This window comes from Hemibagrus wyckioides, linkage group LG07, assembly GCF_019097595.1.
Source record: "Hemibagrus wyckioides isolate EC202008001 linkage group LG07, SWU_Hwy_1.0, whole genome shotgun sequence".
NCBI lineage: Eukaryota > Metazoa > Chordata > Actinopteri > Siluriformes > Bagridae > Hemibagrus > Hemibagrus wyckioides.
Genome location: NC_080716.1, coordinates 19,133,193 through 19,156,333, shown reverse-complemented (window position 1 = coordinate 19,156,333; position 23,141 = coordinate 19,133,193). Strand labels below are relative to the sequence as shown.

At 38.8% G+C, this 23,141-nt stretch overlaps 2 protein-coding genes, 1 long non-coding RNA gene and 4 other non-coding genes across 11 annotated transcripts; 2 read left to right on the top strand and 5 right to left on the bottom strand.

The window, feature by feature from the left end:
* Positions 1–975: 975 nt before the first annotated feature.
* LOC131356735 (transmembrane protein 185A-like) lies at positions 976–6,729 on the top strand. 2 transcript variants are annotated; one of them, XM_058395919.1, is made up of 8 exons: positions 976–1,165; positions 1,540–1,716; positions 2,277–2,484; positions 3,105–3,188; positions 3,742–3,918; positions 4,073–4,196; positions 5,193–5,212; positions 5,607–6,729. In XM_058395919.1, the coding sequence occupies exons 1-8, from the start codon at positions 1,128–1,130 to the stop codon at positions 5,748–5,750; spliced, it is 972 nt and encodes a 323-aa protein (XP_058251902.1). In that variant the 5' UTR covers positions 976–1,127; the 3' UTR covers positions 5,751–6,729. The 2 variants fall into 2 exon arrangements, with proteins under 2 accessions (XP_058251902.1, XP_058251901.1); XM_058395918.1 differs by lacking the exon at positions 5,193–5,212 and having other exon boundaries at positions 977–1,165.
* A 3,361-nt stretch (positions 6,730–10,090) lies between these two features.
* Positions 10,091–15,223, bottom strand: LOC131355726 (uncharacterized). 4 transcript variants are annotated; one of them, XR_009204908.1, is made up of 4 exons: positions 14,600–15,223; positions 11,552–11,707; positions 11,214–11,408; positions 10,091–11,137 (listed from the first exon to the last, which is right to left on the bottom strand). XR_009204908.1 is itself a non-coding variant. In XM_058394165.1 (4 exons), the coding sequence occupies exons 2-4, from the start codon at positions 11,611–11,613 to the stop codon at positions 10,896–10,898; spliced, it is 447 nt and encodes a 148-aa protein (XP_058250148.1). In that variant the 5' UTR covers positions 11,614–11,707; positions 14,600–14,976; the 3' UTR covers positions 10,094–10,895. The 4 variants fall into 4 exon arrangements, 2 of the variants coding, with proteins under 2 accessions (XP_058250147.1, XP_058250148.1); XR_009204907.1 differs by having other exon boundaries at positions 10,094–11,137; positions 11,219–11,408; XM_058394165.1 differs by having other exon boundaries at positions 10,094–11,137; positions 11,219–11,408; positions 11,599–11,707; positions 14,600–14,976.
* On the bottom strand, positions 12,337–12,500 carry LOC131356893 (U1 spliceosomal RNA). Its single transcript, XR_009205138.1, has one exon. It is a non-coding gene; the product is annotated as a U1 spliceosomal RNA (small nuclear RNA).
* LOC131356961 (U2 spliceosomal RNA) lies at positions 13,655–13,845 on the bottom strand. The gene has a single exon (XR_009205184.1). It is a non-coding gene; the product is annotated as a U2 spliceosomal RNA (small nuclear RNA).
* Positions 15,224–17,231: 2,008 nt separating the features above from the next.
* Positions 17,232–19,779, top strand: LOC131356676 (uncharacterized). The gene is made up of 4 exons (XR_009205053.1): positions 17,232–17,922; positions 18,462–18,543; positions 18,685–18,898; positions 19,209–19,779. It is a non-coding gene; the product is annotated as an uncharacterized LOC131356676 (long non-coding RNA).
* A 1,826-nt stretch (positions 19,780–21,605) lies between these two features.
* On the bottom strand, positions 21,606–21,769 carry LOC131356882 (U1 spliceosomal RNA). The gene has a single exon (XR_009205127.1). It is a non-coding gene; the product is annotated as a U1 spliceosomal RNA (small nuclear RNA).
* A 1,157-nt stretch (positions 21,770–22,926) lies between these two features.
* LOC131356949 (U2 spliceosomal RNA) lies at positions 22,927–23,117 on the bottom strand. Its single transcript, XR_009205181.1, has one exon. It is a non-coding gene; the product is annotated as a U2 spliceosomal RNA (small nuclear RNA).
* Between the last annotated feature and the right edge of the window lie 24 nt (positions 23,118–23,141).

Below are 23,141 nucleotides of genomic sequence, written 5' to 3'. Positions count from 1 at the left end.
CAGTGGAGACGCGTTCTCTGGAGTGACGAATCGCGCTTCTCCATCTGGCAATCTGATGGACGAGTCTGGGTTTGGCGGTTGCCAGGAGAACAGTACTTGTCTGACTGCATTGTGCCAAGTGTAAAGTTTGGTGGAGGGGGGATTATGGTGTGGGGTTGTTTTTCAGGAGCTGGGCTTGGCCCTTTAGTTCCAGTGAAAGGAACTCTGAATGCTTCAGCATACCAAGACATTTTGGACAATTCCATGCTCCCAACAGTTTGGAGCTGGCCCCTTTCTCTTCCAACATGACTGTGCACCAGTGCACAAAGCAAGGTCCATAAACACATGGATGACCGAGTCTGGTATGGATGAACTTGACTGGCCTGCACAGAGTCCTGACCTCAACCCGATAGAACACCTTTGGGATGAATTAGAGCGGAGACTGAGAGCCAGGCCTTCTCGTCCAACATCAGTGTGTGACCTCACAAATGCACTTCTGGAAGAATGGTCAAAAATTCCCATAAGCACACTCCTAAACCTTGTGGACAGCCTTCCCAGAAGAGTTGAAAAGGGTGGACCGACGTCATATTGAACCCTATGGATTAGGAATGGGATGTCACTTAAGTTCATATGCAAGTCAAGGCAGGTGAGCGAATACTTTTGGCAATATAGTGTATATATAAAGAGAGAGAGAGAGAGAGAGAGAGAGAGAGAGAAAGAGGCAGTTATTAGCTTACTATATGCATATTTTCTGTGCCTTGCTGATTTAACAATAGATTGTATCAACAGAGGTAAGGTTATTTAGTTAACTGGAAGATCGAATAGAATTTCAAAATATCGAAAACATTGGCCGATTTTTTTTTTTTTTTTTTTTTTGTAATTATAAAGAGTCGTTTAGGAACCGAAAGAGTCGACTCCTCTTGCTGAGCCAAACGATCACCTGAAAAGACCGAGAACGTCATTAGTATGAACCTTTAATCTGTCTGATTTACCCACAACGCCATTGTACCGGAAGCGGAAGTAGACGTTCAAAACAAACCTGCTGGCTAACAGTCCACGCAAAAAAAATCACCAGAGATTGTTGTATCGTTCTTGTACCTTGTAAACCATGGTGTCGTAGTGAAGGCTGGAGATTCTTATTATTTATCATGAATCTTAGAGGACTGTTCCAGGATTTTAATCCCAGGTGAGTGGAAATGCTGGGAGACTGAAAGCAACCGGCAAGCTAATGATTCACATCAAAGTGTGTGTGGTGAAACCAAGTTACCGAGTTGTTTATCCAGATCTCATTTTATAAGTGGATAAATACTCCCTAGATTGATGTGGAAGTGTATAAGGTATGTGTTTTGTAGTTAATATTATTTTCAGCGTGCATTATCGATAACGACAGAACGGCAGGAGTTAACGTTATTACAGCCTCATTCAGTCAGCACATGTTTTACACTCTTTATAACGCATTGTAGGTCTATTAGGGAGACACCTGAGATTCAGTTCTTCCTGCTGACACTGTAATCGTTTAATATTAATATTCTAAGCATGCTTTGTCTCTTTGTCTCACAGCAAATTCCTCATATATGCCTCCCTTTTGCTGTTCTCCATCTTGCTGGCTCTGAAGCTGGATGGAGTTATCCAGTGGAGTTACTGGGCAGTGTTCACACCCATCTGGCTCTGGAAGCTCATGGTTGTCATCGGAGCCTCCATTGGGACCGGAGTTTGGGCCAGTAACCCACGCTACAGGTGTGTTACAAACACAAGCCACCCAAAAACTCCCTATACAATCATTCTGGTCATGGGCATGTACATCTACAATGCGTAGGAAAGAGAAGAGTGATGGGAAGGAAAATAATTTTTAACAAACCTAATTCCAAGTCAGGAAAACTAGAAACGTGCAAAGAGTTAACTGGGTCAAAAGGCTATACACACACACACACACACACACTTTCATAATTGTAAACTATATCTGACAAAACAAGACTCACAGGCAAACACATATTGCTTTTTTTTTTTTTAGTTAAATATGTACTTATAAACAGTGTATTGCCAAAGGTTTTGGGATGTCTGCCTTTACATGCACATAAATTTAATATGCAGTTGGCCTGCCCTTTGCAGCTATAACAGCTTCAACTCTTCTGTGAAGGCTTTTCACAAGGTTTAGGGGTGTGTTTATGGGAATATTATTATATCCTGCTGCATTTTATTAAGCAGTTTTTAGAATGATCATGTTCATTTTTACTTTTTACATAAAGACAACTTTGTAATTTGTGTGTGTGTTTCTGTGTGCCTGTGCACATGTACAGAGCGGAGGGTGAGACACATGTAGAATTCAAAGCCATGTTGATCGCAGTGGCCATTCACATTCTGCTGCTGATGTTTGAAGTACTGGTCTGTGACAGAATCGAGAGGGGCTCCTACTTCTGGCTGCTCGTCTTCATGCCCCTCTTCTTCGCTTCTCCTCTGTCAGTGGCTGCTTGTGTGTGGGGCTTCCGTCATGACCGTTCACTGGAGGTCTGAAAATATCAAACACGATTAAAGTTACAAATTTGTAAAATTAATTAAAATGACCACTTCAGTCTGTTAAGAAATAAATCAAACATGACAGGGGAAAATTTATCAGTAACTGGGTGTTCATGTGATTCATGTTCAACCTTAAAGTTGAATGCTTTCCAATTTTCCAGCATATCCCAAAGTCCTCTTATACCACAGCAACTGGCTAAATATTATTTAGTCAGTTACAGAATAACATGTTGTGTTTTAATAATGTGGAATGTTTGTAGCTTATTACCAAGAAACCTCAAAGCCATCAGTCCTGAAGACTTTTGTGTGTCCAAAAATCTACAGTTAGGGCTTTATCCCTGGCTCACAAAGCACTGACACTCAAGACTCCTAAAAGGTTAGCCTTGGATTATGTAGAACAAATCTCTATGAAGTGGCCAACTGTTAGAGCTCCTATTCAAAAAAATTAATCAACCAATAAATGAGTCACATAAATGTATATATTCATATATGCTACTTTTCACCATGGCGCTATTTGTTTTGTATACATAAACCGTTTCTTATGACTGGTGTCTTTTAAGTAAAAGTGAACCGTGGCTCACTTGTCACTCTTTATATTTTTCCTCTCTCAGTTGGAGATAATGTGCTCGGTCAACATTCTCCAGTTTATTTTCATTGCCTTACGACTGGACAAAATCATCACCTGGGACTGGCTGGTAAGACGTGCAATGTCTTGCAACATTTAAATCATTAAAACAAATTTTTGGCATACAAATAAGTAAACAAAAATTAATACCAAGTGACTGCTAAAATATGGGACAATTTCTATAACTATATACTAATTGAAATATTGAATTATAAATCTACTTAAATTTGCATTGTCATATTGTCAGTGATTTGTATTACAGCAGCTAGAACCTAACAATGCTGACTGTGTTGAAACATTAGCTGTTCACTGGTTTTCTAAGCAAGCAGATTTTGTGGCTGTTTTCAGATAGCTGTCATTCTCTAATAATGTGCATGTCTGAAACTGTCTAATAATTAATGCATACCACTAACTTAAGCAGTGGATACATTCCTGTAGTGCATGTATAATTGCAAGATGTTCTGTGTTCAAACTGTAATTATTAAATATGAAAACCATGAACAGGAATTTGTAGGAGGTGTTATTCTTGTTTTTCTGGCACACTGACATATTGTTCTTGTCAAAATTGTTAAGATTGTAGGGCTAAAAGCTATTGAATATTTTTGTTGTTGCCTTCTATGTAGGTGGTGTGTGTGCCACTGTGGATCCTCATGTCTTTCCTGTGTCTGGTCGTGCTTTACTATATCATTTGGTCCATGCTCTTCCTGCGCTCTGTGGACATCATCGCAGAGCAGCGTCGCACTTACGTCACCATGGCTGTGAGCTGGATAAGCATTGTGGTTCCGCTCCTAATCTTTGAGGTGCCTTATATTCCTCTGACTCTATACATTTTCCAAGATAAAGCAGTACTTGGCAGATCTTGGATGTGAAATATTGATGGTGTCAGCACTGAAAGTCAAACTAGCATAATTGTCCGTCATTGTAAAGCTAAACTATGTCTGTTCTCTCCTTCAGATCTTGCTGGTTCATAAACTGGATGGAGATAAGAAATTGAGTTATGTCTCTCTCTTTGTGCCTTTATGGGTCTCTTTGGTCACTCTCATGGCCAGCACTTTTGGGCAAAAAGGTGGAAATCACTGTGAGTATTTATGAATAACATGACTGTCTTAAACAAGTTTTCTTTTTTTTTTTTGCCATGTGGTGCAGCACCCCAACTAACGCAAATTCAGGATTATCCATAGACAGACAGACAGACAGACAGAGATATATAATATGTATTGAACATGAGGCATGGTGAGATTAATTTCAGTGCCACTGCACCAAACACAAGCCATCAATCTTTTATGAGAATACCCAGAAGCCAACATTAACTTAAAAATGATGTGCCCAAATACAGAGAAGTGAGCCAATACTCATGGAGCAACATTGTCTGTGGCTGAATCTCAGAAGGCATTCTACTGTGACTCTTATGTTTGTCCAAACAAAATGTCATCATTTGTGATGATATGTGACTTCAAAATGTTTGAAATGTTTTGAAATCAAGTTGAATTGGAAAAAAATAATGACTACAGTTGTTAATGTTGGAGTATTTGGGTTCTGGAAATACATTCATGTAGCACTTTATTAGGAATATTATATTTATACTGGGCAGGGCCTTCCTTGGCTCTCAAAACAGACTCAGTTCTATGTGGCATAGATTTTACAAGATTTTGGAAACGTTCCTTTGAATTTCTGGTTCAATTCCTGCAGATAATTCATGTTGTGAAATTCACGTTCTACCACATCCCAAAAGTGTTTGATTGGATTCAGATCCAGTGACTGGGAAGGTCACTGGAAATCACTAAACTGACTGTCATGTTTATGAAACCAGTTTGAGAATGCTTTCGCATTGTAACATGGTGCAATTTCACAACCCGTAGATGGGAAATTGCTGGTATGAAAGGATGCACATGGCCAGCAACAATGCTCAAGTAGCCTGTGGCATACAAGAAATGATTGATTAGAATTAATGAGCCCAAAATAGTGAGCCCACCCTTACACCACCTCCACCGGCCTGGACGACAAAAGGCAGGTTGGGTCCATGGATTCATGCTGTTGGTGCCAAATTCTGACCCTACCATTTTTTTTTTTCCAGCCTTCAACTGTCCACTGTTGGTAAGTTTGTACCCACTGCAGCCTCAGATTTCTGTTCTTGGCTTACTGAAGTGAAACCCAACCTGGTCTGCCTCAAGGATTGACGTGTTGTGCTAATTTTATGCATTGCACTGCTATCACACAACTGGCTGATTGTATGATTTATTGCATGAATTATTAGGTATGCAAGTGTTCCTAGTAAAGTGCTCAGTGAATGCAGCTACAATATATGGGATCACAGTTAAGGTAGAAAGCCAGTCAGGTCTAATACAATTTAATAAAATTTGATATAAAATCTTATAACATTTGTACTTAGGCTGAGTAATGGTTTATTTTCACCATTCTGGGCACAAAATCAGTGCTATGAATATGACAACACCGCATTGAATTTCTTCTCTTGTACATGAACACACAGGGTGGTTTGGCATCCGCAAAGACTTCTGCCATTTCCTTCTGGAGCTCTTCCCTCTCCTGCGAGAGTACGGCAACATCTCCTACAACCTGCAGCATGATGACTCTGAAACCTTGGAGGAGACACGTGCTGTCCCTGAACCTTTGAAAGTTGCCCCTATATTCTTCCACAAAGGAGTAGAAATCATGCCATTCCCTGGGAAATACTTTGACCCTCCTCCTAAACTCTCTATAGACATACCTGACTGAAGGTAACTGCAGTCTTTACAAGAACTGTACACATGTTCCAGGAGAAAGCCAGGAACCAATATGTACTTTGTTACTTGTCTGTTTTTTTTTTAACTATTATAATTCAGGTATTCTTGATATGTCAAGCAATGATCAAGAAAATGATCAAGAGCTTGTATCAGTATTCGAGCTGTCAATCTGAAGATGACGATTCAGCTGCATAGTGGAAATTCAGAATAGCTTATAGTGATATTTATAATATTCCATAAAACACTTTTCTTTTGTCCAAAATAAACTTCTCAGGCAATTTTAAATTATTAAACTGCTAAATCCAGATTCCCATACTACTCTCAGCACAGGTATGCTGATTGAGAGACTAAATCTAGTATTGTTTTTATTGTTTGTATTTCCTAAGTGACATTTCTGTATTCTGTACATTTGTTGTTTAAGATTTTATACACTGAATTACAATGGACTTAGTATGAGGTCTGGGCTTTACACCTACTACTGTTTCTTAACTTGTAAGAATTTGTTTATATATGTAAATATATTCAACTCATTGTTTTCCATTTTTCTGTAAGCAGCTGTAATGTTAAAATGAGGCTAACCTGAGAAAAATGTACAGTATTTCATGAAGCTGTAAATTATTTGTGCAACACCTATGGCAGCACTTGATATCTATGACTGACACTGATACTTCCTTCATTGAGCATATATACAGCACTGACTGGTGACTTTAAAAAAATATATCCCACAAACTCTAGGAAGTACAAGACAGATGGTCTGAGTCTCCTCCTAACCCTGCTACTGTCTTTTCACTGGACCATCGTGAAATAGACATCTTTTAATGATCGTTCAGTATTCAGGTTTTTATCATTAAACGACCAAGTTAAAAGAGACATGTTTGGTAATGTAAGAAGGTATGCATGTGCATTTTGACATTGTTGCATGTAACTGTACAATCCTTGATTTCTATAATTAATCTTTTGAGAGTAAGATTTCATTTCTTTACAATTTTTGACTTGTCAGTTTGACTCGTCAGCCTTAACTGCAAAAGCAGTTTTGATTTTACTTTTTGTTTTAAAAAAAAAAAAAAAACAGCTGAACTAATTACCTAATAAATCAGAGTAACACAAAAAATTCTCACCCTGGGCAAGCTAAAAATAAAGAAAGAAAGAAATACATTTTAAAAAGGAACAAAAACACAACAAAAACATAGTGTTTTTTTTTATCTGCCCTTATTTATACTTCTGAGTTGAATCTCCTTCAGTTAATTATTGAAAGAGTTTCTGAGATTTGTTGGATTAGCGTTTGAGTGTGTTCCTGTCTAAAGGCTGTTGCAGCACTAATGTGCAGGTCTATCTTTCCCATTTGCACGTGGGCACTTGTCCTTAGTTATACAGTCATACATTTGGAATTATGTATAACCTGCCAAAACAGCCCTGACCCATCACACACTGTGTATTCTGACACCTTTCTATCACAACCAGCATTAACTTCTTCAGCAATCTGAGCAACAGTAGCTCATCTGTTGGATCGGATCACACAGGCCAGCCTTCGCTCCCCATGTGCATCAATGAGCCATGGCCACCCATGACCCTGTCACCAGTTCACCACTGTTCCCCAGTCCAAGGACATGAGTGGTAGGCTGATAGCTGGGGTGTGTGTGTATGTGTTCCCCTATGACCTGGTGTAGGTTCAGTTCAGAAACGGGGTGAATGTCTGTCTGTCTGTCTGTATGTATGTCTGTCTGTCTGTCTGTATGTCTGTATCTATCTATTACCGTTCCTTCCTTGGACCACTTATGATAGATACTGACCACTGCAGACCGGGAACACCCCACAAGAGCTGCAGTTTTGGAGATGCTCTGATCCAGTCATTTAGCCATCACAATTTGTCCCTTGTCAAACTCACTCAAATCCTTACACTTGTCCATTTTTCCTGCTTCTAACACACAAATTTGAGGACAAAATGTTCACTTGCTGCTTAATATATCCCACCCACTAACAGCTGCCATAATGAGGAGATCATCAGTGTTATTCACTTCACCTGTCAGTGCTCATATTTACATATGTAATGTTATGCCTTGTTATCCATGTGATCAGGTCATGTTACCCCTGATTGGTGTAAGTAGCAAATATAATGTACCAACTGAAAATATAAACAGTTTTCAACATTTACACCTGTTTTTGAAAAAAAAACTGAACTGTCAGAAGCTTCAGGTCCATGTTATAAACCTGTGTTCATGAGGCTTGATTGTCATTTCTGAAATGGTCAATAAATCCATCAGCTACACCTTTTTATTTACCACCAAACAACTCCATTAACATGCACTCATCATATTGGTAATCACAGTACACTGTGACCTAAAATGATTTGTGGTAGCCGTCTGTCCCAACATGGGAATGGTTGGTGTTAACAATTGTCAATGTGGTATTACTTCCATCTGCATTTCAAAATAAGGTGGATATACAGTTAATGGTCTGGAGTGGAAACATACTCACACAACCAGAAATAGAACCAGAAGTAGACAATAGTCAAAGCTTGCTGATATTTTTGCTTTCTGTTGTGTCCATGTAATTGTGGTGGTGAGTCTTTAACTTGTTATTTGGCAGGGGAAACTGAGGCTCAGCCATTGCATTCTGATTGTAATGACCCCTGTAAAAGGGCAGCATCAGCAAGATCAGCCTTCTTTGTGTAAAATTACAGCATGTTACCCAAGTGAGCTCTATAGAGCAGAAAAGTTTTGTGGGGTTTTTTTTGGGACTACAAGGAACCTCCAGTTGAAAAGTACAATAATCACATGGTAAGTAGAAATGCTTACTTTGCAAATACTGGCTTTCATTTCATCAATCAACACATGGATTAAAAGGACAATAAAATGGTAGTATTGTATTCTAGCAGAGGAAAACCCAAATTGCTCAGAAAGTTTGTAAGGTGAGCCATGGTGGTCTCATCAGTACTAAGGTTTATGTGGGTTGGGACAGAAGCCACCTTGTCATCCTCATCTGAGTCAAGCTGGCCAGACTGAACCACTTCCTCCTTAGATGTCTCAGCATGGACTAAGGCAATGCATTCATCCAGCAGCTGTGCATAAAGGAAAGGTCATCCTTCTCTCACTGTACACACAGGCTTCTTTTATTCCCATCAGTATGGCCTGTTGTCGACCTTCAGAAGCATTTGGGTTCTTAACCCAGACTGCTGGCATCTCCTTCTTTAGTGACTTTGAAAAAAAAATTCCACTTTGATTATAACCATATTATTCACTGTATTTTTTTTTCCATTAAAACGTCTGCCAGCTTTATAATCTATAAACCTGACTAACTTTACCATTACTTACACAGAAGCACTCAGGCAAAAAGTTCAACCACTATTCTCCAACAGTGTTATGTAAATTCTCCAACCTCCAATCAACCACCCAGGTAGAAAAAAAAAGGTTTTCAATGAGTTAACTTACCTTGGGCTTAATCTCGACTTACTTACTCTTTAATCTATGATGTGGTTGGTAGTCTACTGACGGATCTACAGTGAGTGTAGACTCTCAGCCAATCAGAAGGTGTAATTGTCTAGTGTCACTGTACACTTTACACAACTGTAGACTGTGCCTGGTTTCTCCCTAATGGTTCATTTAAAAAAATTAAAAAATAAAAAGCGGCACAGTGGAATAATTCTGACTGCAAGTGTACCAAAAAGCTAAATGCTAAACCTAACACAACATAACTAAGGAATACAATACTCTTTCTATATACAGTGAAGGAAGTGCTTCTATAAACCTAATACTATATAATTTGACATTTTGCACTGGACATTATTAAAAAGTGACACTGTAACTGTCTGGAATCCTTAAAAAGTATACTTGTGTGAGGCGGCTTTGTCTTCCTAAATGCCTTTCATTTACATTTCACATATATTTTTGATGGAACTTCAACATCAAAGCTGATGAAAGCTTGTTTAATATTTTTATGGCAATAAAGTGTAAATGTTACCTGATATTGTTGTACTGTAGTCATGCCCTTACCGCTGAGAAATCTGTTATTAATACCGACTTAAATGTGCCAAGAACTGGAGGAGCATTTTTATGAATGGCCCGTGTTCATACTTGGCCCAGCAGAAGCGGTGTCAGGCCTCACCTACAGTCTATACAGTATCTGTTTATTAATAAAGAAATATACTCCAGGTGTGATTATATTAATTAAAATAAAAAAATTTTTAAATGGGGAACACTGAAAAACCACACTACAGTATAGCAGGTATCACTGACCATGATAAAGAAATAAAGTCATAAAAGTATTTACAATTTTTACAGTGAGATCCAACTATGTACAAAGGTTGTTATGGTTGAAACCAAATAAGAAATTGCAAATAGAATTTGTAAGTATCACAAAAGATATTTAATGAAATATGGGTTTGTTTTAAAACTGGAATTAGTGTACAGCAGAATAGAGGTCACTATTTCTCCACATCATTTTAATGCTAACTGGGGTACACACACAAAAATAGATTAATAAATAAATAAATAAATAAACACCTTACAGTTTGTATGGTCCTCCAGCTCCCAACTGGTCGACAACAGAAGTAAAGTTTTCAGAACTTTTGTACACTCTGTTTTTCAGTCCTTTTGATGGAGACATCATTTTTACAGGGCAGAAAGTTTATTTTTTATGTCCCTGGGCTGGTTGACCTCAGAGTGTACAAATAGGCAGATTTTGCACCCTTGACAGTTTGGCTCCTAATTCTGATGAGTGTTTCAGCTTAAGCTTGTATGGTGTAGATCTTGCCCAGATTGTAGTTGTGCCAGTACTGCGTGATGTGCAAATGGTCTGACTGGCAGGCAATACGGGCACTGCTGAAGAGAGTGATGTGACTGAACCAGTAATGCGAGGAGTTACCTGACTGGCTGGCATTATAGCATGTGTGGAGGGGCCAGAAATCCCTGGGGTGGTTGTAGAGGAAGAGAGCACAGGTCTGGTGATTGTACCTGTGACTGAGGTTTTTCTCATCAGCTGTGGCAGAAGTGACTGTGGGTTAGAGCAGGAGAGTGGCATACTTATGTCCGTCCGCTCCTTCAAGGAAGGCATGGCGCAGGAGACACGCCGAGGGCAGCTCTCTTGGAGGAGCTGGAGCCTGAAACCTGGGCCCCAATGCAGAGACCATCCCACCAGTTTCCACTAGACTCATGAGGAGTGTGGTGTACAGGTCCTTGCGTTGCCAAAGTGATTCTCCTGTATTTGCTACCACACTTTACACATAGCGTTCCCTTCAGCCTGGTCACGGAAACGTTGCACAATGCTCTTGTCCATGCCACATCTGTAAACACAGTCACAGACTGATTTGAGTAATGTACTTTTAAGTTTATTCAATGCACATGATATATTCAGCTTACTCAACTGCTAGTAAGGATGGCAGGAAACATGGCTCGATGAGCCTCGCTCAGCTGTGATAGAATAGCAGAATCCCATGCAAGCCACCAGCCCACTGTGCTACCTTCTCCACGCCTTGCTGCCTTGGTACATGGTCCACAGCACAGGGCTTCAGTAAGCATTGTGTACCAGTTGGACATGTCACAGATGTGACGTACCTGCAACACATATAGACAAAAAAAATCTAACCAAAAGCAGCATATGACTCTGTGTTTTTTTGCCTCTGTTTACATATACAGTAATAAATATTCAATTGTAATGCAATAACTAACACTAACTAAGCAGGTAAAGGCAGCTATACCCGGTGGTGGTAGCCAGACTTGTAGAGGTGAACAATCCGCCCCTTACCCACACACTTATCATCACTAGGACACTTCAGGGAGTATCTCCACACTCCAGCAGGACGCCACAAGACACGGCTCTGGAAGAAAAGACGAACCCAACTCTCAAGCTCCACCTGCCACACACATAATGCATACAAATACACATTTGTTACTATTGCACAAAAAACCATTAAACACGGAAATGAGAGTAGAACATTTCCAAACAGAAGGTTGTTTACAATTGAGAGACACTGGATCTACTGTGAAACTCGTCCCAAAGAACACAGGCTTATCGCACCTTTGGTTTCGAGCAGGTCAAAAAGCTATTGACCATACTGGGATTAATAAAGTTATCTAAATTTAACTGTATTGAGGTATACAGGTTGTTTGAATTCATGCTGTGTACATATAATGTGAATATCACTATCACAGGGGAGTCTGACAGCAGTCGTTCTGTGGGTGTAACGTGGCTGAACTTTGGGATCAGGCTGATTGGGCTTGTCAGTGGGACAAGAATCCTTACAACGCAAACTCACAGACTGACCGTTAGGGTTCGCCCTTACTCTCGACCAATGACAGTGTAGAACTGTCTACACTCACCATAGGCTTTAACACACTGTAGAAACCTCATACGATCTGTGTTGAATAAACGTATACACATTTACAAAAAAACATAAATAATGTAGTGTTAAGAGAAATAAACAGAAGAAAAAAATTTTGGAAAACAAATCAACACATTTGTCTGTTTTTTCAACAGTAAAATCAGGGGAGAGCGCGAACGCAGTCCCCCACTACCATAAATTATGCAGTCGAGATTCCCACATTTGGGGAATTCGCAAAGGTCAGCACAGCCTCAGTGCAATGGCTGAGCCTCGCCTTGGGTGAACCACCTTCTTGATCATGGTATCTCCCCTGCCAGGTAAGTATGAATTGGAGATCCAGCAGCTAGTGGCTGCACCAGCAAACACACCGTTTACCATCATGGTCAACAACACGGTGCTATTCGTTACATAAACATATGAGACTAAACGCTACAGTCCACACGTGCTGCATTTATTACATACTTATTACATAAGACGACATTTATTGCATATAAAGCCGTGTGCTTTACTATTTTTTATTTTACTAATACACAACATCCCATGATGCATTGCTGCTGAATATGTCAGGAGATCCACAATGTTCAGAAAACAATCATGTATTGTTTAATCAATACATGTACACTTTACACTAAAAAGAATCAGTACAGGGGAAATGGCTCAACGCTATAGGGTAAGCAGCAGGAGAGGACAAAAATATTTAACAATTTTATCAAGGTTGTTTTAAAGCCTCGTTACACTTAGCCCCGCCCCCTCGGTGTGTAAGTTAGACGGCGAGTTAGATCAAAGACAAAACGACTTCATTACAAGAAAAACCGCTTCCGTTAATTTTTAGCACATAAGTGAAGGATGGCGAGAGAAGGCTGCTTTAAACTTCAATTATAAGTGTCTCTATAATCATAATATTTTAACAAAGACCCGCTAAATAAGCACGCACGAGAGGGGAGGTTTCTGTGTCCGACCGTTAATAAGATTCCGGACACAGTATTCCGGATAGGTAGTTCCGGATAGATAGTTCCGGGTAACACAAATGATGACTGTTGAGAAACTTTATTCTAATTTAGAAACCGTGTATTTTTTCACGTTAGAATTTTGTGATATACTTTAAAATATGTTATCACTTATAAATCATGCCTCCTTCAAATTCATGACACACCGCTTGATGATCCAATTAAGACAAGACATTTACTAAATGCTACGTGTTTTACAGAAACTAAATTATTGTGCTTTTCTAACAGAAAGTCAGAGTAGAGAGTTGGATGTTCATTGAAGAAAAATTCTGATTTTAATCGTGTAAAAGTAAATGCTACTTTAACTTTTACAAAACCAGACTGGATCTACAACAACCCCGTTAAAAGCCTTTTCTGTGGTAAAGTGTGGAAATAGTGTGATCACAAACACATCAGACACCAAGCTCCACAAATAAACATCTATCTCTTTTATACTCTACCTGGAAAAACAATCTTTCTTTAACAGTGGAGAGAGGAGTGCACCGTTCCCGGAAGTACTGCAATACCGGGTCGATACGTGGAGTGGACGGAGCAAGCCCCTATTCCATCTCCCTGTTCCAAAAATCAATTTAATATATGGTCCCCGGGTAGGGGACGTATCAGATATTAAACTGATAAGAACAGATACTACACTTGATCTTAGCCAAAAGGCCGAGAAGCGATACCGACAACAACCAACAACAAACGGTGCCATTCTACACAACTGTAAACACGAGGACGGAAAATACCGTTTAAATTTAATATTTCATAGATAACATTCTGCTACATAACATATTCTTAATGTTACATAACATATTGTTAATGCTAAAGTTAACAGAGGAAGGGTCTATTTAAGTGTTCCTTAGTACCAAAACTAAAGGGAGAACGATAATATATGCACAAACCCACCAATCAGAGACCAGAACACAAAATCCTCCACACTACAATCTCACACTGGGTTAGAAAGCAGTTTTCAGAACAAACCTTTAAATTGAATTAAAACCATTCATTTGTAACAACTAACACTAAATGACAAACTAAATATGTGGAATTTAAACAGATGTTATACATTTAGCTGAATTGTAACATTGCCCCTTAGTGGTCAAATGTGGTATTGCAGAAGAAAACATTATTTTTTGGAGACCAAATGAATAATCTGCTCTAACTCGGTGTTCATCTTTTTTCACGAGGCTTTCTTGGCGAAAACTAGATTAATTATGGCTAATAATTTTAATACAGACAAGATAAACACAATAAGAAGTCAGAATCACCAAAATGAATGTAAATTTATAGAGAGGCCTGCTTAATTATATACAGCTCTGCCTACCTTCATTTCATTTACTGCATTTAATACCTGCAATATTTCACAAAATAATGCATTAAAATTATACTTGTCTCCAAAACATGTATTTAAAAAATCACGTTCTTCGTAACTTACACAATGTCACGAGCCAGAAATCCAAACTCCTCTGACGGTAAAATAATAACTAATAAAAACATTTCAAATCATAAAAACAAACCTATTTTACGGTTTGTCACTTTTACTATTTACATGTATAAAGAAATGAGCTTCAATTACTCTACACATTAGTCCCGTTAGGAGAAACTGAGGAGAATGTAGTCTTTCACCGAGAATTACAATCACCTGCTGCTAAACAACATCCAACTCCACAGCAGCGCCACCTAGAGGTCTAAAACAAAACATACTCCTGTATTTGCCGCCACACTTTAAGCATAGCATTCCCTTCGGCCTGGTCACGGAAATGTCACACAACGCTCTTGTCCATGCCACATCTGTAAACACAGTCACAGTCAATACATGGAGATTGATTTGAGTAATGCTACTAGTTTATTCAATGCACACGCTATATTCAGCTTACTCGCCTGCTAGTGAGGATGGCAGGAAACATGGCTCGATGAGCCTCACTCAGCTGTGATAGAAGAGCAGAATCCCATGCAAGCCTCCAGCCCACTGAGCTACTTTCTCCACTCGTTGCTGCCTTTGTACATGGTCAGCACAGGACTTCAGTCAGCATTGTGTTCCAGTTGGACATGTCACGGATGTGACATACCTGCAATACATATAGACCAAAAAAATCTAATCAAAGGCTAAGCAGCATATGACTACCTGTGGGTTTTTTTTTTTGCCTCTGTTTACATATACAGTAATAAATATCCAATTGTAACGTAATAACTAATAACTAAGCAGGTAAAGACAGCCATACCCGGTGGCGGTATCCAGACTTGGGCGGCATTTGACTGCTCAGGCAGAACTTTGGGATCAGGCTGATTGGGCTTGTCTGTGGGACAGGAATCCTTACAATGCAACCCCACAGACTAACTGTTAGAGTTGGCCTTTAATTGTGGCTCTTGGGACTGTTAGCAAATTGAACAATTTACAGAAAATATAAAACTCATAAACTCTCCATCTCACATACCTCCCACAGACTGACTTGCAGGTTCCAGTTCAGCATCATAACCTGGCCATGATGAAGGATCACACATGGAGATGCTGAGGAACAATAAATGTATTGTAACTATCTAGATTTTTATGATTTACTAGTTTTTAAATAAACAAACCTAAAACACATTTGACTGGTATGGTAAAATATCACTAATTTGAACAGTTTTACTGTTATATGCTATTCTCTTTCTGTTCATGACACTTACTTGCTCCTTGTCATTAATTTACTTCTTGTGAGGTGTGATAGGTCTGTGTTCTTTGGGACGAGTATCACAGGAGAACTAGTGTCACTCGATCATAAACAAATCCCTGCTGTTTGGAAATGTTCTGCTGTGATACCAGTGTTTAACGATCGATTTTTTGTACAATAGTAACAAATGTGAGGGACGGAATGCACACCTCTACAAGTCTGGCTACCACCACCGGGTATGACTCACTTTGCCTGCTTAGTTAGTGTTAAAGTTATTACATTACAATTTAATATTTACTATTTATATTTATTATTATTTATTATGTAGAGAGAGACAAAAAAAGCACAGAATAGTATGCTGCTTAGCCTTTGATTATTGTTTTTTTGTTTGCATTTCAGGTACATCGCATCTGTGAATAGCTGGTACACAATGCTGACTAAAGTCCTGTGCTGCGGGCCATGTACAAAGGCAGCAAGGAGTGGAGAAGGCTTGCATCTGATAAATGAATAAATAAACACAGTAGAATCGAACAGGTTATCAAATGCCAACTTAATATGTTTTAGGTGGTGAAGAAGCTGTCTGGGGAGGGTAAAGTTTCTGCTGAATGGGTTCACCAGCATCAGCAATAAGCACTCCCAGATAGTTTCATTTATGCTGATCTGTGAGTAGTCCACAGAGAAACTGGAACCCATGTGCTGTGGACTTGGAAAAAGAGGAAGCATTCTCACACAAGTATACTTTTGATGAAACAAAGTTTATTTTAAGGATTCCACACAGATACAGTGTTACTTAATGCTGATAAATAGCACAGGGCAAAATACATCAAAACTATAGTATTAGGTTTTCAATAAACCTAACAGGTTTGCCCTGTTCAAGAAGCTTTTATGCACTCCTGTGCACTCCTGAATAAGGGCATTGCACTGCACTTATACAAATATGAGAAAATAACTAACATATCACAGCAGAAAATACAACAAAATCTGAACATTACATTTGTTGAAGCATTTCTGAGCAGAAGAATTACATATCTTAATTTTATTGCCTGTAAACAATATTTACTGCTATTCATGTCAATTCTGACATATGCAAATGAGACCAGCCCTTTCATAAATATTAATAAAGAGAATTCACCTTCCTGGGGGCGTTGCTTCATTATGTAGACGACTGACCGACCTCAGTGACTGAGGTGTCGTCTCTACGTTGTGCCAAAATCTACGTTGACTGTAGACAGTTCCGCGCTCTCATTGGTCGATAGTCTACAATCACCGTAGACAGTTCTGCGCTGTCATTAGTCTCCACTGTAGACAGTTACGCGCCGTGATTGGTCTACACTGTAGACAGTTACGCGCCGTGATTGGTCTAGATGTGACATCTATTTAGTTAGGTTGAATTGTATTTTACTGATCATCATTTTAAACGTTCGGGTTTACGAGTTTCCGTCGTTTCTGCAAACCATTGGTTTATCAGGCTATTATTATTATCATTAATATTATTATTGAAAACAAACAGATGAGACCTTTCATACTACTTTATTTATTTGTTTGTTTGTTAATTTTACCACTCGACTGCCTGCTAAGCCGGGTTTTCTTTAGGCACGACCATGCTGTACATAACGAATATGTTAATTAATTAATTTCTACTTAATTTTTCAGTAAACAGACATTGTTTCTTCCCCATCGCAGTCTTTATATATTTGCTGTTTGGTCTTGGTCTTTTTTTTTCTTTTTTCTTTTTTTCTGGGCACCATTTATTATATCAATATTTGAATTATAAGTATTATAATTATTAATAATTATTTATTTAAGTAAACAGTCATCATTAAAAAAAGTTCATTATTATCAGGCTGCTGCTGCTACTGTTGTTGTTGTTATTGTTGTTTTAAGTGTATTTCAGTAGGCTACAACTGAGGATGGCGACCCCAATCCATGTCGTGAAGCCAGATGCCCCTGAAAATCGCCAGCAAGCTCGCCAGTACAGGGAAAGAAGGATGGTCTTCCCTCACCTCCACTGCAGTTGCTGAACCAGTCGACTGCCCTGTCCCATGCAGAGAAGATCCTTGTGAATGAGGGGATCCCCACACAGACACATCAGCAGCGTCTGGGAAAGGTGACCCTGCCTTTTGGACAATATGTGAATGCACTGTTTCATTGGCTTGTTTTAAATGATGTGGGATACATGAAATAGTAAGCATGTTACATTTAATACCTTTATAGTCTATGCATTTTTATAGCATGCTTAAAAAATACCTGTACATGTTTGTGCAAAACTGCAGCCATTATGTGTTAATAATTGCAAATTAAATTAAATTAATTAAATTAAGTTATTTAGTTATTATACAAGTTATTTTATTACAAATACCCATTATTACAATAGCAGATAGTTAGCTCTATTATCAGCACTCCACTTTAAAGAACTATTTACTGCTGAGCAGAGGGAGACCATTCACTAAGCATACACGTCTGTGAGGAGATAGTTACGCACACCTCTGACTCACATCGTAAGTATGCAGATGAAGAGGTTAAAGAAGTATATTAATTACAAGGAAATGCTCAAACATCTGTCGAACCTGTTTTAGGATTGTTTGTTTATTAAAAACTGGGAAATCATAAAATCTAGATTGTTACAACACATTTATTGTTTCTCAGCAGCAGGCAAGTACCTCCATGGGTGATCCCTCATCATGGCCAGGTGATGCTGATCTGGAAGCTGCAAGTCAGGCTGTGGAAGGTAAGTGAGATAAAGAGAGTTGACAGAAATCAAGCCCTTTTTATAATATGATTGGGTTTATTATATTGTTATTTTTTATTATTATTATTATTATTATTATTATTATTATTATTACATTCCTTTCTTCTGTAAATGTGTTAGATTTGCTCAAGACCCAGAGCTACAGATAAGAGCCAGCCCTAGCAGTCAATCTGTTAGATTGCCTTCTCAGGATCCCACTGTCTGACCCAAGGAGTCAGAGCCCACTGTCAGGTCCAAGAAGTCCAGATCCACTGTCCAGCCCGAGCAATCAGAATCCCATTCCACAACCCAGGACCGTGTTTCACCCAAAGAACGACTGCTTACAGACTCCCCTGTAAGTGATATTCACATAATATGCAAACACTGTAAATTCAAACAGTCTGTTTAACAAATGCATACATCAGTACAGTTCAATTCAGACAACTTTATTAATCCCAGTAGGGCCAGTAGCTTTTTGAACCTGCTCAAAACCAAAGGTGCGATAAGTCAGTGTTCTTTGGGACGAGTATCACAGTAGAACCAGTCCCTGCTGTTTGGAAGAGCTCTACTGTGATACCCGTATTTAACAATCGATTTTTTGTACAATCGTAACAAATGCGTATTTGTACGTGTTATATGTGTGACCACATCGATCTCGTCCGCAGAGCTACCTCCGGTGCCACATCAGCCAGCGGTCCTCCCTTCACCGGACTACCCGATCTTGCAGTATGTGCCCACGCCTACCATGGCTGGGACAGAAATGTTGAAGGAGAGGACCGACATAACTATGCCACTCTCCTGCTCTAAACCGCCTTCACTTCTGCTGCCACTGGAGAGAAAAACCCCAGCCACTCCTCTTCTCTCCCTCTCTGTCTCTTCCGCTACAGCCACCTGTGGGATTTCTGTCCCCATCACACTTCTTGCAGTCATCACCACTCAGGCAACTCCTCACATTGCTGGTCCAGCCACATTGCCTACCAGTCAGACCACTTTTACGTCACACAGTACATCTGATATCTGCAATCTGGGCAAGATCTATGCATTACAAACACAAACCTTGGAACTGGGAGCCAAACTGTCAAGGGTGCAAAACCCCCCGAACTGCCCGCTCTGTGGCCAACCTGCCCAGGGACATAAAAAAAAATACAAAAAAAGACTTTCTGTCCTGTAAAAAATAATGTCTCCATCAAAAGGACTGGAACACAGAGTGTACGAAAGTTATGAACATTTTACCTCTGCTGTCAACCAGATGGAAGCTGAAGGACCACGCAGAATGTAATGTTCTTAAATGCTTTTTGTGTGTTCCCCAGTTAGTGGACTATATTTATGTCTATATTATGTCTGTATTATGTATGTCTATGTTATGCAATGTGTTTGATTTACTTGTTTATTTAAACTTGTTTCATTTTGTTTGTGAAAAAAAAACAAACAACAAAAACAAAACTATTACACGGTTGCATGCCATTGTATAAATTGGAAAAAAAAAAATTTTTAATTGAGGTTTTATTCTTATTCATATTCAATGATGCTTGCTACACTGTAGTGCTGTGTTGCTTTTTTCAAGTGTTGCCCATTTTATGCTTTCCTCCCAATAAATCTACTTTAATTAATAAAACCAACACCTGTATATTTCTTTACTAATAGACACAGATACTGTGTAGACTGTAGGCGAGACCTGATACCCCTCTGCTGGGCCAAGTAAAAGGGCAATCATTTATCATGAACACTGGCCTTTCACAAAAATTCACCTCCAATTCTTGTACATTTAGGTGGGTATTAATAACCGTCAGATTACTAGGTAAGGACATGACCACAGCACAAGAATGATATCAGATAATGTTAAACTTATAGCAGCAGAAATATTAAACTAGCTTTCGTCGTCCTCAAATATTTAGAAGTAACATTCGGACATAAGTCATAAAGATGTATGATATGTGACAAATAACATTTGAATTTAAATGTAAACAAATGGCAATTAGGAAGACAAAGCATTTTCACACAAGTAAACTTTTGATGAAACAAAGTTTATTTTAAGGATTCCACACAGATACAGTGTTACTTAATGCTGATAAATATCACAGGGCAAAATACCTCAAAACTATAGTATTAGGTTTATTAAAGCACTCCTGAATAAGGGCGTTGCACTTCATTGACTTATACAAATATGGAGAACAGTGCAAAATACGACATAATTACAACCATTACATTTGTTGAAGAATTTCTGAGCAAAATAATTACATATCTTAATTTTATTGCCTGTAAACAGTACATACATCGATAATTACTCCCAATTATGAAGAACAGTTTATTTTAAGGATTCCACGCAGATACAGTGTTACTTAATGTTAATAAATGTCACAGGGCAAAATACATCAAAACTAGGTTTATCGAAGAGTGCGTCGATAAACCTAGTTTTGATGTATTTTGCCCTGTGACATTTATTCCCTGAATAAGGGCATTACACTTCATTGACTTATACAAATATGAGAAACTAACGGACATATCACAGTTCAACAAAATGTACAAAGTGTAACAACCTGAACGTTACATTTGTTGAAGCATTTCCGAGCAAAAGAATTACATATCTTAAGTTGATTGCATGTAAACAATACATACATCCTGGATATTTACTCCAATTCATGACCATTCTGACATATGCAAATGAGACCAGCCCTTTCATGAATATTAAACATGAGAATTCACCTTCCGGGGGCGTTGCTGTGTTGGGTAGACGACTGACCAATCCTGTGGCTGAACTATTACACTCTCGACCAATGAAGCAGCAGATTCTACGGTGACTGTAGACTCTCGACCAATGACAATGCAGAACTATCCACACTCAACTTTGCCCCACTGTAAAAACCTCAGACGATCTCTTCTAATATTTTCATTTGTTATGATTTTATTTGTTGTTCAAATATAAACTACGTTACAGAATAAATGCACACACATTCTCAACAAATGTAAAGGGTGTGCTGTTAAAATAAATAGCATAAAAAAAAATTGGGAACATACAAAACTAATAAATATTATACATCTCGCTTTCTTTTCTACAACAAAATCAGGGGAGAGCGCGAACGCAGTCCCCCACTACCATAAATTATGCAGTCGAGATTCCCACATTTGGGGAATTCGCAAAGGTCAGCACAGCCTCAGTGCAATGGCTGAGCCTCGCCTTGGGTGAACCACCTTCTTGATCATGGTATCTCCCCTGCCAGGTAAGTATGAATTGGAGAGCCATCAGCTAGTGACTGCACCAGCAAACACACCGTTTACCATCATGGTCAACAACACGGTGCTATTCATTACATAAACATATGAGACTAAACGCTACAGTCCACACGTGCTGCATTTATTACATACTCATTACATAAGACGACATTTATTGCATATAAAGCCGTGTGCTTTACTATTTTTTATTTTACTAATACACAACATCCCATGATGCATTGCTGCTGAATATGTCAGGAGATCCACAATGTTCAGAAAACAATCATGTATTGTTTAATCAATACATGTACACTTTACACTAAAAAGAATCAGTACAGGGGAAATGGCTCAACGCTATAGGGTAAGCAGCAGGAGAGGACAAAAATATTTAACAATTTTATCAAGGTTGTTTTAAAGCCTCGTTACACTTAGCCCCGCCCCCTCGGTGTGTAAGTTAGACGGCGAGTTAGATCAAAGACAAAACGACTTCATTACAAGAAAAACCGCTTCCGTTAAGTTTTAGCACATAAATGAAGGGTGGCGAGAGAAGGCTGCTTTAAACTTCAATTATAAGTGTCTCTATAATCATAACATTTTAACAAAGACCCGCTAAATAAGCACGCACGAGAGGGGAGGTTTCTGTGTCCGACCGTTAATAAGATTCCGGACACAATATTCCGGATAGGTAGTTCCGGATAGATAGTTCCGGGAAAGACAAATGATGACTGTTGAGAAACTTTATTCTAATTTAGAAACCGTGTATTTTTTCACGTTAGAATTTTGTGATATACTTTAAAATATGTTATCACTTATAAATCATGCCTCCTTCAAATTCATGACACACCGCTTGATGATCCAATTAAGACAAGACATTTACTAAATGCTACGTGATTTACAGAAACTAAATTATTGTGCTTTTTCTAACAGAAAGTCAGAGTAGAGAGTTGGATGTTCATTGCAAAGAAAAATTCTGATTTTAATCGTGTAAAAGTAAATGCTACTTTAACTTTTACAAAACCAGACTGGATCTACAACAACCCCGTTAAAAGCCTTTTCTGTGGTAAAGTGTGGAAATAGTGTGATCACAAACAGATCAGACACCGAGCTCCACAAATAAACATGTATCTCTTTTATACTATACCTGGAAAAACAATCTTTCTTTAACAGTGGAGAGAGGAGTGCACCGTTCCCGGAAGTACTGCAATACCGGGTCGATACGTGGAGTGGACGGAGCAAGCCCCTATTCCATCTCCCTGTTCCAAAAATCAATTTAATATATGGTCCCCGGGTAGGGGACGTATCAGATATTAAACTGATAAGAACAGATACTACACTTGATCTTAGCCAAAAGGCCGAGAAGCGATAACCGACAACAACCAACAACAAAC

Coding starts and splice junctions, on each gene's coding strand:
- LOC131356735 (XM_058395918.1), top strand. CDS start 1,128: ATGAATCTTAGAGGACTGTTCCAGGATTTTAATCCCAG. Junction 1,717..2,276: donor GCCAGTAACCCACGCTACAG/GTGTGTTACAAA, acceptor GCACATGTACAG/AGCGGAGGGTGAGACACATG. Junction 3,919..4,072: donor TTCCGCTCCTAATCTTTGAG/GTGCCTTATATT, acceptor TCTCTCCTTCAG/ATCTTGCTGGTTCATAAACT.
- LOC131355726 (XM_058394164.1), bottom strand. CDS start 11,764: ATGGTTTTTTGTGCAATAGTAACAAATGTGTATTTGTATGCATTATGT. Junction 11,409..11,551: donor AGTCTGGCTACCACCACCGG/GTATAGCTGCCT, acceptor TATGTGTTGCAG/GTACGTCACATCTGTGACAT. Junction 11,138..11,218: donor TCCTGCCATCCTTACTAGCA/GTTGAGTAAGCT, acceptor CTGTGTTTACAG/ATGTGGCATGGACAAGAGCA.